Raw genomic sequence first — 13370 nt, 5'->3', positions numbered from 1 at the left:
TAGATATTGTCAGGTTTAATTAGGGTCAAACTATTGAACTTCAATCTAATGTCTTAACTCATTGAGTGAAAGTATATGGTAAAACACCGTTTAGGAATTAACATTTTTTTTACTTCAGAAAATTCAACAGAAATTTCCAAATGAAAAACCATAAATGTTAACCCATTACCCAGAACTTCGAAGGACATTAACACTTTTCCAGATTTTTACTTAAATGACACGCATTAATATTTTCACACAAAAATGTCGTGCACATCATTTTCATGGTCTTCACACAATATATTTTCAGAAAAACTATAACGATCAATCCACAATACAAACATGCTCAATGGAAATGCCAAGAATGAACATTGCAGGGTATGAAAATTGTTCCAACATAATCGTCATGAAAATTTCCGAAAATTTTGTGTTGTTCTGATCACTCATTTACAAACATAAAGCGACCCTTTTGAAACTTTAACACTCCACAACATATCTAAGATGATCAAACAAAATGGGTTGAAAACAGTACTCCAACCAATTCATCTCCAGCAATCACTTTTACCAGCATTCATGTGCATCACTTCACAATGGTATGCACACTACATTTCCATCAAAATACCAAAATTCAGAAGAGACAAACTTCTTCATGCATGTCCAAAGACCAGCCTTAAAGCAATATGCAACATCACTTGCATCCGTATTTACAAAACTACAAATTTAAATGCTTACTTATCAACAATGTTGGGTTCCTCGAGTAGACATAGACGACACAATTGTTCGGTTCCTCAATTCAACATCTCCACTAAATGTTAGACTCCTGACTTGATGAAGTTCTCGCTAATAGAACATGAAATTAAGTGTTAAGTAATAGACAAATAGAATAATTTTTCAATAATGAAAAAATGTGAGGACGTGATTAAATATATAAAATGTTTAATTTCTACCTTAGTTCCTATAGTTACAAACATATTAACTTTTATTCTTTATAATTATAAAAATTTCTGTTTAGTCCTTACAAGTATCATTTTAATGCAGTTTAGTCTAATGAAAAAAATTAGAGCTGCATGTACATAAATTAAAATAAGACATTCTTAAGTTTTGAAATTAGAAAATGAAGTTTTTATGATATCAAACCATAGAAAAGGAGCACACCTCTCAAATTACTTGACTATAAAACAGGACAGTGTGTTTCAATATGTAGATAGGGCACATGTTTGACCATGAAATACTCTTCTCCTCCATTGGGGTCAATCCTCTGGTGAAATGCAGTCGACATATAACAGATCCAGAGATATTGGAGTTTCTTTAAGTGTTGAATGCCAGAGGGTACCGCATTCAGTTGTGGAATATTCATTATCGTAAGCTTTTCCAAAGATTGCAGTGCCCCGCTATCAATAAAGACGGACCTCAAATCATACAAACTAGTAAACCCCAGTTCCTTTAGTTTTAGAAATCCTTCATTTTGAAAATGTAAAGTTTCTCCTTCATAAGAAGAGAGGCCGAAAACGAGGATCAACAAATTTGGCATATTTCCCAAAGATATCAACGGAATGTTAGTTAACGCGGAATGAATCAATGTCAAACTCACAAGATTTTGGAACAGTGGAATCCCATTTGGGAACTCTTTTAATTTGCCCCATAGAAGAAGCTCCCTTAGTTTAAACAAGGATAACCTAATGTGCAAGTCAATTGCTTCAGTCCCATATTGTAAGGAGATATGCAGTCGCTCCAAGAGTGGCATCTCGTTTATTGAGGAACAAAGAGTATCCGCATGATCTCCCCTAAGATTAACAAGCCTCAGATCCCTTAATTGCTTTAGCTTTCCAAGCTCCCTAATAACTACTCCATTTGGATCTATTATCAATAAATGCATCTTTTCCAGGGATGTTATGCTCCCAAGACTATCCTTCACTTCAATGGAAGATAGTAGGCTGCCCAATAGACAACGTAGCTTTCTCAGCTTGGTAATCTCCTTCGGTATCTCAATCTCCTTATCTGTTCGTACATCTAGGGTCTCCAAGTTCTGGAGCTTACTAATGGATTTTGGAAGGCCTTTTATCGATGTACCCCGAAAACTTAGATACTTTAAGTGGATTAAACTCCCCAAATTTTCAGGAACATCATATAATGGAGCATATTCAAAATCCAGCACCTTCAATCGCATGTATTTTGCAACCAAGCGCCTGGTGAAGTCTTTCGATGACACTTCATCTGTAAATATTAGAATTGACCGAACATATTGTGATTCTTCGATAGATCCACTTAAACAATTGGAATTTCTTCCTATTGTTAAGCGTCGAATGATACCACTTGACTCCAAATGATTATGCTCATCAATATTGTGACAAAAATCCGTATTCTTCATTTTTCCACGGATCATTTCATGTATTAAGTCATGAACACGACATGCTTTAGCTTTGCCATCTGTGGTAAATGATGATACTAGTACCAAACTTCGACTGATCAACTCCATTAAATGTTGTTGCGCAACTTCTTCTAGATTTCTTCCACTTTCATGTTTCACAAACCCTTCAGCTATCCACTGCTCAATTAATCTACCACATTTAACTTCGCAATCTTCTGGATACATTCCGAAATATAACAAACATGACCTAAGATTCTGTGGTAAATCTTCGTAACTCAAACTTAAAATTTTTTTTACACTGTCTAACTCGGGATTCCTCTCCATCTCTAAACTTAAATTTTGTCTAAACAGGCCCCAATCAGATGGACTTTTACATTTTCTATACAAAAGACTACCGATAGCTACAATTGCCAGAGGTAAACATCCACACTTCCTAACAATGTCCAGACCTACTTCTTCATAATCTTTTGGACAACATCCATCAAAATCCTTTCCAAACGCCTTCTTACATAACAACACCAATGATTTTTCTTGACTTAAAGGTTGTAACTTATGCTCCTCAAAAAATACAGCTTTTTTACAGAACTTCACAACTTTATCATCCTGAGTAGTGATTAATATCCTACTTCCATTTTCATTATCAATCAGAGCCAATTCAATGTCATCCCAAAATGTTTCATTCCATACGTCATCAAACAAAATAACATACCTCTTGTGGCATAAGCGGTTTCTGATTTCTTTTATCAACGAAATTCGATTCATAGTTTGAACAGCGGGAGGAGGATTCTCTCTTCTTTCTTCGCAAAGTTCTTTAATCATATCCCTCAGTAGCCCTTCAACAGTGTAGGATCGAGACACTGTGATCAACGCATGGCACTCAAAGTCTTTGACTCTGTCAAAAACTTGCTTAGAAAGAGTGGTTTTTCCCGATCCTGCCATTCCTACAATAGAGATGACAGTGCGTTCTTTCCTTCCCTTTTCCAACCACTCTGTCAATGTTTGTATAGGGCCTTCAAAGCCAACAACCTCGTTTTCCTTCATAAAGAAAGGATCCATTCGAAGTTTATGCCATGTGGAATTTTCATTTCCTCTAGAATCGTCTGATCTTGGTTCTATAGGAAAACAATTTTTAAAGCGAACCCTTTCCGCACGAACAAGTGTCTTAACATCCTGAATCCGATACGCTACTTGAAGGCGAAGGATTTGAGTTTTGATGATTTCAACAGTCTCACAGAGTAAATCTGCGCACCGAGGATCTTCTTCAGGTTGTTTTTCGTCACATATCACATAGTCATCGATTACATCTTCCATGCGAAAAGCTGCTTCTCTCAGCTTCATCAACATTTTTCTTATTCTATCACGCCTATTGTTATCTTTTTCAGCTTCAGCCACTTTATCTGCATCATGGATGAAATCTTGAAAGCTTTCTAGTTCGTCTGTAAATTCTGCAACTTCTTTTGGGAGATCAGTCAGCAGCGTCTTTACAGCTTTCAAAAATTTTGCAGTCAAATGACAAATCGCACAACACACTGCAGTTTCTGCCATTATAGTTTAGCTCTCCCTCTCTTGCTTTGTTGAAGTGGCAACTGTAAAACTTCATGTTCTTCAACACTATATATATATATATATATATATATATATATATATATATATCAAACAATACACAGTTTATTATAATATATTTCATTTTTCTCTATTGCCTTTTAAAATCAAGCATGCATGTGATGTGATGTTTTTACAATTAATCTTAACCATATAATTACAATAAATAATTAAAACTATATACAAAATAAAACAAATATGAATAAGTTGACTCGGTTTTCATTTTGTCCCTACCTCTTTATCTGTATCATAAATATTTTGTTTTATAATGCTAGTGTTCACACATATTTAGTGCATTTTCTATGAGGAGAAACGAAGAATGTCTTAAAACCATACCCAAATGCCTTCTTACATAACAACTCCAATGATTTTGCTTTACTTAAAGGTTGTAACTTATGGACCTCAAAAACTAAAGCTTTTCCACAGAACTCCACAACCTTCTCATCCCGGGTAGTGATTAATATCCTACTTCCATTTTTATCATCAATCAGAGCCAATTCAATGTCATCCCAAAATGTTTCATTCCTTACGTCATCAAACAAGACAACATACCTCTTATTGCATAAGCGGTTTCTGACTTCTTCTATCAACGAGATTTGATTCATAGGTGCAATATCCCGAAGAGCATCCTCCATTCTTTCTTTGCAAAGCTTGTTGGCCACAGCAACTCTGCAACGTGTAGGATCGAGACACCGTGATCAACGTATGACACTCAAAGTCTGTATGTATCCTAACAAAAGGTTTAAAGAATAACTCGGATGTATTATTTCAAAGAGTAGAGTACCATATATATATATATATATATATATTCAATTCAAGGATCCTATAATTCTTCATCTATTAAATGAATTTACATGTGTATAAATCTGCATAAATTATAATAATATCTAAATTATAACTAATACATTGATTGTGTAATACTTTTTAATAGAATATTTAGCATATCTTAACATACCGTGTCAAAAACTTGCTTATAAAGATGGTTTTTCCCAACCCTGCCATTCCTACAATAGAGATGACAGTGCGTTCTTTTCTTCCCTCTGTCAACCACTTTTTCAATGTATGTATAGGGCCTTCAAATCCAACAACCTCGTCTTCCTTAATAAAGAGAGGATCGATTCGAAGTTTCTGCCATGTGAAGTTTTCATTTCCTCTAGAACCGTCTGATCTTGGTCCTATAGGAAAATGGTTTTTGAAGCCATCTCTTTCGGCATGAACAAGTGTCTTAACATCCTGAATCCGATACGCTATTTGAAGGCGAAGGATTTGAGTTTTGATGAACTCAACGGCCTCACAGAGTAAATCTGCACACCGAGGATCTTGTTCAGATTGCTTTTCGTTGCAGATAACATAGTCATCGATGACATCCTCCATGCAAACAGCTGCTTTTCTCAGTCTCATCATCCTTTTCCTTATTCTGTCACGCCTATTTTTATCATCATCAGCTTCAGCCACTTTATCTGCATCTTGGATGAAATCTTGAAAGCTTTCTAGTTCATCCGTAACTTCTGCTACTTCTTTTGGTAGATCTCTCAGCATCTTTACAGCTTTCAAAAATTTTGGAAGCACATGCTGACTAGCAAAAGACACTGCAGTTTCTGCCATTTTAGTCTAGCTCTCTTTCCCGAGCTTTGTGGTGGTGACTATTGTAAAACTTTATGTTTTTGAACACTATAGCCAATAATTGTAGCTAGCCAATCAATACACAGTTTATTATAATATCTTTCGTTTTTTTCTGTATAAAATAAAAGCATGATTGATTTGACTCGGTTTTCATTTTGCCCCTAATACATCTTCGTTATCTACATCTTATCGATAACATATTTTGTTTGTGTCGATGCCATTTTTCTCCCTGAACAACACTATCTACGAGAGTAATTTCATTTCAGGAATCATTTGGTTCTAATACATCTGTTTTTGCCTTTCATTACAGGAATAGTTTCATTTCATTCTACTGTTTAAAGCTCTTTAATCTACCATTTTTCTCCCTGAACATTATCTACGAGAATCAGCTTCTTAGTCTGCTAATGTAAGAAAGAAAAGGCTAACCCACGTGCCAGATATCTTTTCTCGGCTTTTTCTTTCTTCACCTGCATAACTGTTAACTGCACTCCATGAAATTTAAAATACCCGTTTTACTCCTTGATATTTTATCTGCAAGCTACCCCTCCCTTGATCACAGCCGCTGTTGGATTTATCCATGGAGGTTCAAGATAGAAGTATTCCGGCGAGTTTTAATGTCGGTGGTGGTGATTTGAAATTGGATAGCATCGGATACCTAAAAGTATAGTCAAGAATAATTATATTATTGGTTCGGAATGAAAAATTTGAAAACCTTTCAATAAGTATTTTCAGAAATCAGATGTTATCCAAAAGGTATATTCCAGCAGTTATTTTCAGTTCCGGAAGACATAATCCAAATAGTAAAATATATATTTTGAATTGAGCGTTCGGAACATATATTTTCCCTTCCGGATTAAGTGTTCCAGGAAAAAGAAATTTGAGTTGTAAATTTTGCAGAGCAGAAGCAACCAACGATGCCTCGCTATGATGATTAGTATGGAAATAATCGCCTCTGCTGGGAGCTTGTCTTTAGACTTGAAGTGATTCTTCAGCAGATATGGAAGGTATTCACGTTGAACAATTTCATATCACCTAATATTCAATGTTTAAAACAGTTTAAATATTTTTATCATTTTTACTTTTTGAAATGTTTTCTAAAACAAAAATATCTTAAATGTAGAGTGATTGATTCTAATACAAATTTTAATCAAATACGCCTGTGAGCTGCAATTGCAGTCTCAGTGACTTAAAATACCTTGATTATTTATCTTTTTAATTTTCACAGCATGATTATTTATTATTCCAACTTTCCTTGGGTGCCTATTTTGGTGAATGGCTTTATTTTTTTAGTCCTTAATTTGTGTCTAAGAGTATGATATACAGGTTTCTTCCAAGCTTTATGTGGTTTGGATTTATAGTGGTTATTCGCCAAAACTGAAGATGGATGCAAATGGCCATCGCGGCGCCGCCAATAACGGTGCTGATTCTGAATGTGAAGCAGCTATCACGAATGCTGCAGTTACCACTGTGATTGTAATCCATGGCTGTTAACGGATTGAACTCATTGGAATGCATTGTCCAGCACTGCAATACACATAACTGTGTTTTAAAATTGTTTCAGTAACATGGTCGAGGTCAACTATCTTCAACACCAAACTTCAAACTGTCTTAGCAATTCAAGTCTTCACTTCGATACTCCTTACACCAGATTACATTACATGTAAAAGATTCCAATGCTCAAGTCGACATATGACCGTTTAATAGTCAAAGTCAATTCTCATTAGTGAATAAATGCACACCTACCTATTTAACTTAAATCCATATTTATAAGTTTTTGAAAGAACTTTTAATTATTAGTCTAATCACAGTCTAATAGTTGATAAGCATACTTTATCTCTAAACGTGTTTAATTTTCAATTCTGATCACTCATTAGTTGATTTACCGGTTGGTCAATGTTTGTCCAATGAGGAAGTAACTATGGGTATGAGGAAGTTGACTATTGGCGCTTCCCCGCTTCAACATGAACTCAAAGGACAAAATTTATATCTAGTTCTGCATGTCTTGTTTCTTGTTTGTACTATGCTCCAATTACAATTGCAGGTTCATCTCATAAAATGCATACTCCTTTAAGGCAAGCCTTTATTTTGATTAATGCCAACATAACATTCTAATTATTAATTAAAGAACAGTAAAATAGCACCCACATTTGTTCATGAAAGGACTCCAATCTAAATTAATTCAGTGAAACAACTTTGACATGGGAGTAGTGTCACTAAGCTACTCAAAATTGCTTGTTCCATGGGGATCCAATCGTCCAAGGAAGCTGCATATTATTTCAATTATACAATAAAGTCTTGGTCATCCAATGACAAAAGTTTAAGCTCACAACATCGTTAATTACAAAACTAGTAAGCCCACAGTAGAGAAAACTTATTTCCTTTTAATACTTTATTCAAATCATAGGATACCTTTCATGTACAATCAGATCTTGCAAGTGCACATATCAAATGTCAACAAAAAAAACTGGTAATATTGCAATAGGTCAGCAAGAAAAGGAAAGTAAAAAAACTCTTATGAGAAGGGTGATCCATACGTGCTATGAAATTTAGTTACATTCTTACTTTTGTCAATAGAAGAAATGCCATAGAATTCTTCTAGGTACGCCAAGGCTTCTGAGTTGCTGTTACAAACCTTCCACAATGATGCGACCTCTCCTTTAGAGACCGTTCCCCAACCCTCGCAATCATCCAAAAAGTCAAGCAGCTTTGAATAAAATGAATCATAGTTCATCAAGAGCAAAGGAATAGGAAGCTTTGATCCAATCCGTTCCAGCTGAATCAATGCCAGCATCTCAAACACCTCATCTAAAGTACCAATCCCACCAGGAAGGGCAACCACAGCAGTCTTATCAAATGAATTGTTCCTCACTACAGCATCCACCAGCCCATGCTTCCTTGCAGAGAAAAACCTGAGCTCAAACGTTAGAACACTCCAAGCAGCCAATTACATACATGTCAATTGAACAAGTTATTGGTCAACGGTTGAGGATTACCTGCAGGTGAGGTAATTTTCTGATGGTAAGTATGCATGAAAATTAGATGCTGTCCATTCACCAGCTTCTTTTCCTATCTTGAATCCACCAACCGGTTTTCGTGCTAGCATAGCACCCTGAGTAACGGCATCCATTAGCCCTGGTCCAGCCCCTGACCAAGTAGTGCAATCCAAAAGATTTGCTATCTGCACAGCAGGATATATGAAAACAAAATAATCATAACTAGTAAAAACCTTTGCCACTATCACCGCTGTTAACACCAGAAACAATGTTATAAGGTAACAACTGAATGAGATCTTATAGAATATCCACCAGCATGTATGCTGAAAAAAGAGGCAGGAAGCTATCGTAAGAATTTACTTGCCTCTTTAGCCAGCTCTTGTGCCTGCACATAATGTGAATGGCTGGGTCCCATCCTTGAAGAACCCAGATACACAGCTCCTCTCCCTAATCTGTCTATGAGTTCATAACATTTTTTAATCTCTTCTCTAACCTGTAATATTGAAAAACAGAAAAGAGAGTGAGGAATCAATTTCCTGGAGTTTCACTGGAATTACAAACATTTTTTTTATATGAAGTTAAACAAGAGGGGATGAATTAACGGCACAGAAAAACTGTGTAAAGTGTTTTTCTAGTGAACTGAAATATGTAACAATTACGATTGGTCCCTGCCATTACACACTATTATTTCGGTATTGCTTCATAGAGCTGCTTCAAATATCAAGGGTTTGCACTAGTTATAGGCACCAGAGATTGAAATATTAAATCCAAAAATCCTTAGAGTGACACCTGCCTGATTAAGCCAAAAATATATTGCCCCAATCTAGACCAAATAGAATATACAGTAGGTCATGCAACACTATGCATCATATATATAGCATCTCACATTTCTTAAGCTCACACCTTTTAATCTGGTTTATCCATGATATTTATTATTAATCAATACACCATCCACCAAGTTCAAGAAAAAAGTACCAAAATTGAGAACAAATCTAAGAACCAATACTCTCCATGGCAGAAAAATAGCAAGGCGACTAGTAGACATGTTAGAAGCCAACAATTATTTAAAACCATACTAAAATATGAATCACATGACTAGCAAACACAAAACCTTCTAGATTCAGATCATGGTATAAGTTATTTTCCAAATAGAAACGTAAAATTTCAATTAGAACTTCGTTTTTCATAGATTAAGGGGATAAATAAAAGAAGGTAAGCATGATCCAGAGTAATTCATCTTTCTTTGTTTGGTAAAATGTAATTCAATTTAAATTGAACTGCTGGGATTCTTCGGTTCATCTCATCCAAGTAAATCTCACCATCTTTATGACAATATTTTCAACAATTAGGTCCGGTACAAGCAGAAGAATTTCTCTAAACAATCATCACTTAATAGAAATCTCATTAAAATTATCAGTTTATCACCAATGATCATGACTGACTTCCATAAGAGTCACCACAGCAATCACCAGTCATTTTCACAAATTTTGTTTGCAACTACTTTCTGAAAGGAATCTAGCCAAATTGCAACCTTACTCTAGTCCTAAAACCTACACATTTTTATGTTAACGGGTTCCAGTTTCCCTACCAACGACCTTAACATTCACAACAACAACAGAAGAAGCACTTCAACTACAAAAGAAATCAGTTCCACCAGCAAAACGGAAACTCAACAGAATAAATATTCCTATCTTCCCATCACTGTAGCACAGGCAATTCTTCTATCAATTATCAACAACATATTCCCAAAAATAGATTCAATTGAGCACATCCTTACCACTGGACACACCCTTTGAACTAAAACATCACAAAGCTATCAGTTGTCACCCCTACTGCTTACACGGATTTAATCCCTACTCTTCCAAGCAACCCAATTAAACAGAAACTTTCATATCACAAAAGGGTTTCAACTTTCACCAATTCCCATCAAATAAGCAAAAGACACTAACTTTAACAACATGGTAAATGCTACCTCATCTGGGCTCTTCCTCTCATCCAACTCACTGAACTCATGCTTGCTTAGAGAGATTTTTCTTTGAACGACCTTGTGCTTTGAGAACTTGAAACCAATTTTACTGTTCTCTTCTCTTCTGTACAAAAAGTGGCACTTGATTCTTGTTGCTTCATGAGTGTTTCTCAGTGCAATATGAGTACCCAACGAAGCTGCCACTGAGAAACTCATCCCTCGAATTTCCTAAAGGCGTCAACTTTTCAAGCCTTCCACGCATAAAAAATGCAAGGTCTGAGTTTACTAGGAACATGAATCATATATGCCCATTGCAGCAAAGGGAATCAGGAATGAACAAGGTGCTCCTTTTCTCACCCCTTACATTTACACTAATGTATAAAATTATCACATTACCCTCGTCTAATGCATTCCCGAGTGTCTTAAAAATTATTTAATCATTCTCTTAGTGTAAATCTCATTTTGTTTTCTCAAATTATAAACTTATTTTAATTCCTCAAATTCCACCCAAGAAAATTAATTTTAAAAAAATGAGAATAATTTAAAAAACATCATTTGAAGATATCAAAGTGCTAATAATTAATTAAAATCCACTTAATTTATACTAATTAAAACTAGTTCTATTGATGAGAGTAGAAAAACTTTAATGAACGTAGCGTGAAAAACAACTTTATTAATATAGGATAAAATAATTCTTATTAATATTGATTAAAAAATATTTAATCTATAAATTTTTTTGTTAATATCAACTAAAATAATTTTAAAGGTTAAAAATTATCTGGCAATTAAAAGGAAATTTTTTATATTAAGAAAAAAAAATTAACTAATATTTATTGAACAGTAACACTAGCTTCTCTCGACAAAAAAATTCATTACATTAAAAAAAACAATATTAAGTGAATGTCATCTAAATGAAATAGAGACCCAATGATATCCTAACTAAAATCATTTAATGAAAAAGCATAAATATAACATACATATATTCATAATTGTTTTTGCCAATAAATATAAAGGATATAGATTTGAAAGAAAAAATATTTTCAAATTTCAAATTTTTTTGTGAATTTAACATTACTATCATAAATTTTTAAATTTTCTTTTTAAATTAGATATCAAAATAACATATTTATAATAAAAACACTTCAAATTTCCAGCCTAATATCCAAATATTTATAAGAAATTTTCTATTTTAAAATTCATTTTTTTAATTTGTATTTCAATGACGAAAAATTATATATTTTCATCGATTTAGTTAACTGGAGTTCATTTTTGTAACATTCTAACAAGATTTATTTCCCTAATTTAAAGTATTGCATAATTAATAAGAAAACATAAACAAATTATATAAAATGTATTTATAAAACCGTAATAAGAAAAACAAAACCAAATTTCTGACTTATAAATATTATTTTATTAACTAAAAGGATTTATATAATAACAAAAATATATATCTAAAAACACCTTTATTTTGTCTAAGAAACTACCAGTGTTGCTTTAGTGTCATCTATAGTATTATTTATCCAATATAACATATATGATCATTATAGGTGTACAAACCACAACACACCACAAATGATATAAGTTAAATGATATAAGTTAGTGTAGTTTTAGAACTTATAAGTTTTGAATAAAAGAAAGCATGTAGTTTTGTATAAATACAGTTATAAATAATTATATAACTACATTAATTCATACAACCCACGTTCAAATATAAAGGTTTTCATAATGTTTAAATATAAATTTTATAGCTCATTCATTTATAAGTAACCACAAACAAACTCTCCTATTGACTTGCACCCTAAGATCTTGCACCTACTTATGTTTTATTACTCCTACTTAACAAGAGCTAATATTTATAACGTATATTTGTTGCTCCTTAGTGTATAGAGTTTAATAGGTAAATTCTATATACGAGGAGTTTGACCATTGTCGACACTCTAGATAAAAATCTCTCTCACAATAAATTATTTTTATCTATATGAATTCAATTACTAGTAAAGTCAAGATGGTCTCATTTTACTCTTTATCATCAGTACACCCCACACAAAACCAACTCACGGTAACATTCTCACCCTAGAAATAACTATCTCATCATTTCATTCATATACATCTTAATTCACAGTCAAGATTACCAAATTGGTAAATACAGTCAGTCATAAGAAAAACGGTGTAAGAAAAACATATCACACATAGTTCATTAATCATATTCTCATATAATATTGAATCATCACACCATGTCATATATATGTATTCTACCTCAATTCAAACTCATCTCATAAAATAACTCACCTATATATTATTTATTTCAATTTACATGTTAAGAATTCATCATTTACTTATATTGCATTAGCATAATACGATATTTCCATTAAGTATACAACAATTGTGAAAACATTTCTCTATTCAGAGACCTCTAATTGATAATCTTAATGGTCAAAATGAAAAACCATGTATCAAAATTTTAACTCGATCCAACAAAACCAAAATTGAATTTTTACTAAGAAAGCCCAGGAGAAAAAGCACAAGTGGCACCAAACACCCTAAACTTGGCACCTAGTGCCAGATCCCCTATTGTTCATTTTCAAGTGAACGATTAGTGCGACCAAGGGACTGCCGAACACCTTGGGTTTTTGGAACTCACTGTGAAGTGAGCACCCAACAGTCTCAAAGTTATGCTCGACTCTTTGGACAATTGGAGCTTGCTAATTTGAGTTTTGCGAGTGGTGCCTAGCGGTTCTATAGTACTGCCTAACATTGTATCAAAGTTTTTAACTCCTAAATTGAATTGACTAACTAGCAACTTGACTATCTATGCAACTTTAGTTTCTTTTCATTTTAA

General features: G+C 33.7%; 3 protein-coding genes across 4 annotated transcripts; all 3 read right to left on the bottom strand.

Moving 5' to 3' along the window:
- Nucleotides 1-322: 322 nt before the first annotated feature.
- LOC124845831 (disease resistance protein RPM1-like) lies at nucleotides 323-4613 on the bottom strand. Of its 2 annotated transcripts, XR_015786861.1 has the most exons (4): nucleotides 4502-4613; nucleotides 1135-3958; nucleotides 712-819; nucleotides 323-581 (listed from the first exon to the last, which is right to left on the bottom strand). XR_015786861.1 is itself a non-coding variant. In XM_088116245.1 (3 exons), the coding sequence occupies exon 2, from the start codon at nucleotides 3890-3892 to the stop codon at nucleotides 1151-1153; it is 2742 nt and encodes a 913-aa protein (XP_087972371.1). In that variant the 5' UTR covers nucleotides 3893-3958; nucleotides 4502-4613; the 3' UTR covers nucleotides 323-819; nucleotides 1135-1150. The 2 variants fall into 2 exon arrangements, 1 of the variants encoding a protein (XP_087972371.1); XM_088116245.1 differs by having other exon boundaries at nucleotides 323-819.
- LOC148198594 (toMV resistant protein Tm-2 netted virescent-like) lies at nucleotides 4228-5554 on the bottom strand. The gene is made up of 2 exons (XM_088115867.1): nucleotides 4905-5554; nucleotides 4228-4618 (listed from the first exon to the last, which is right to left on the bottom strand). The coding sequence occupies exons 1-2, from the start codon at nucleotides 5552-5554 to the stop codon at nucleotides 4228-4230; spliced, it is 1041 nt and encodes a 346-aa protein (XP_087971993.1).
- A 2379-nt stretch (nucleotides 5555-7933) lies between these two features.
- On the bottom strand, nucleotides 7934-10899 carry LOC124845833 (Putative lysine decarboxylase family protein). Its single transcript, XM_088115209.1, has 4 exons — nucleotides 10538-10899; nucleotides 8926-9058; nucleotides 8566-8746; nucleotides 7934-8481 (listed from the first exon to the last, which is right to left on the bottom strand). Exons 1-4 carry the CDS (start codon nucleotides 10745-10747, stop codon nucleotides 8085-8087), a joined length of 921 nt encoding a protein of 306 aa, XP_087971335.1. The 5' UTR covers nucleotides 10748-10899; the 3' UTR covers nucleotides 7934-8084.
- Nucleotides 10900-13370: the final 2471 nt, after the last annotated feature.

The sequence above is a fragment of the Vigna umbellata genome, chromosome 5 (genome assembly GCF_029865625.1).
Source record: "Vigna umbellata cultivar VRB3 chromosome 5, Vumbellata_1.0, whole genome shotgun sequence".
NCBI classification, from domain to species: Eukaryota; Viridiplantae; Streptophyta; class Magnoliopsida; order Fabales; family Fabaceae; genus Vigna; species Vigna umbellata.
This window is presented reverse-complemented; position numbering and strand designations above follow the sequence as displayed.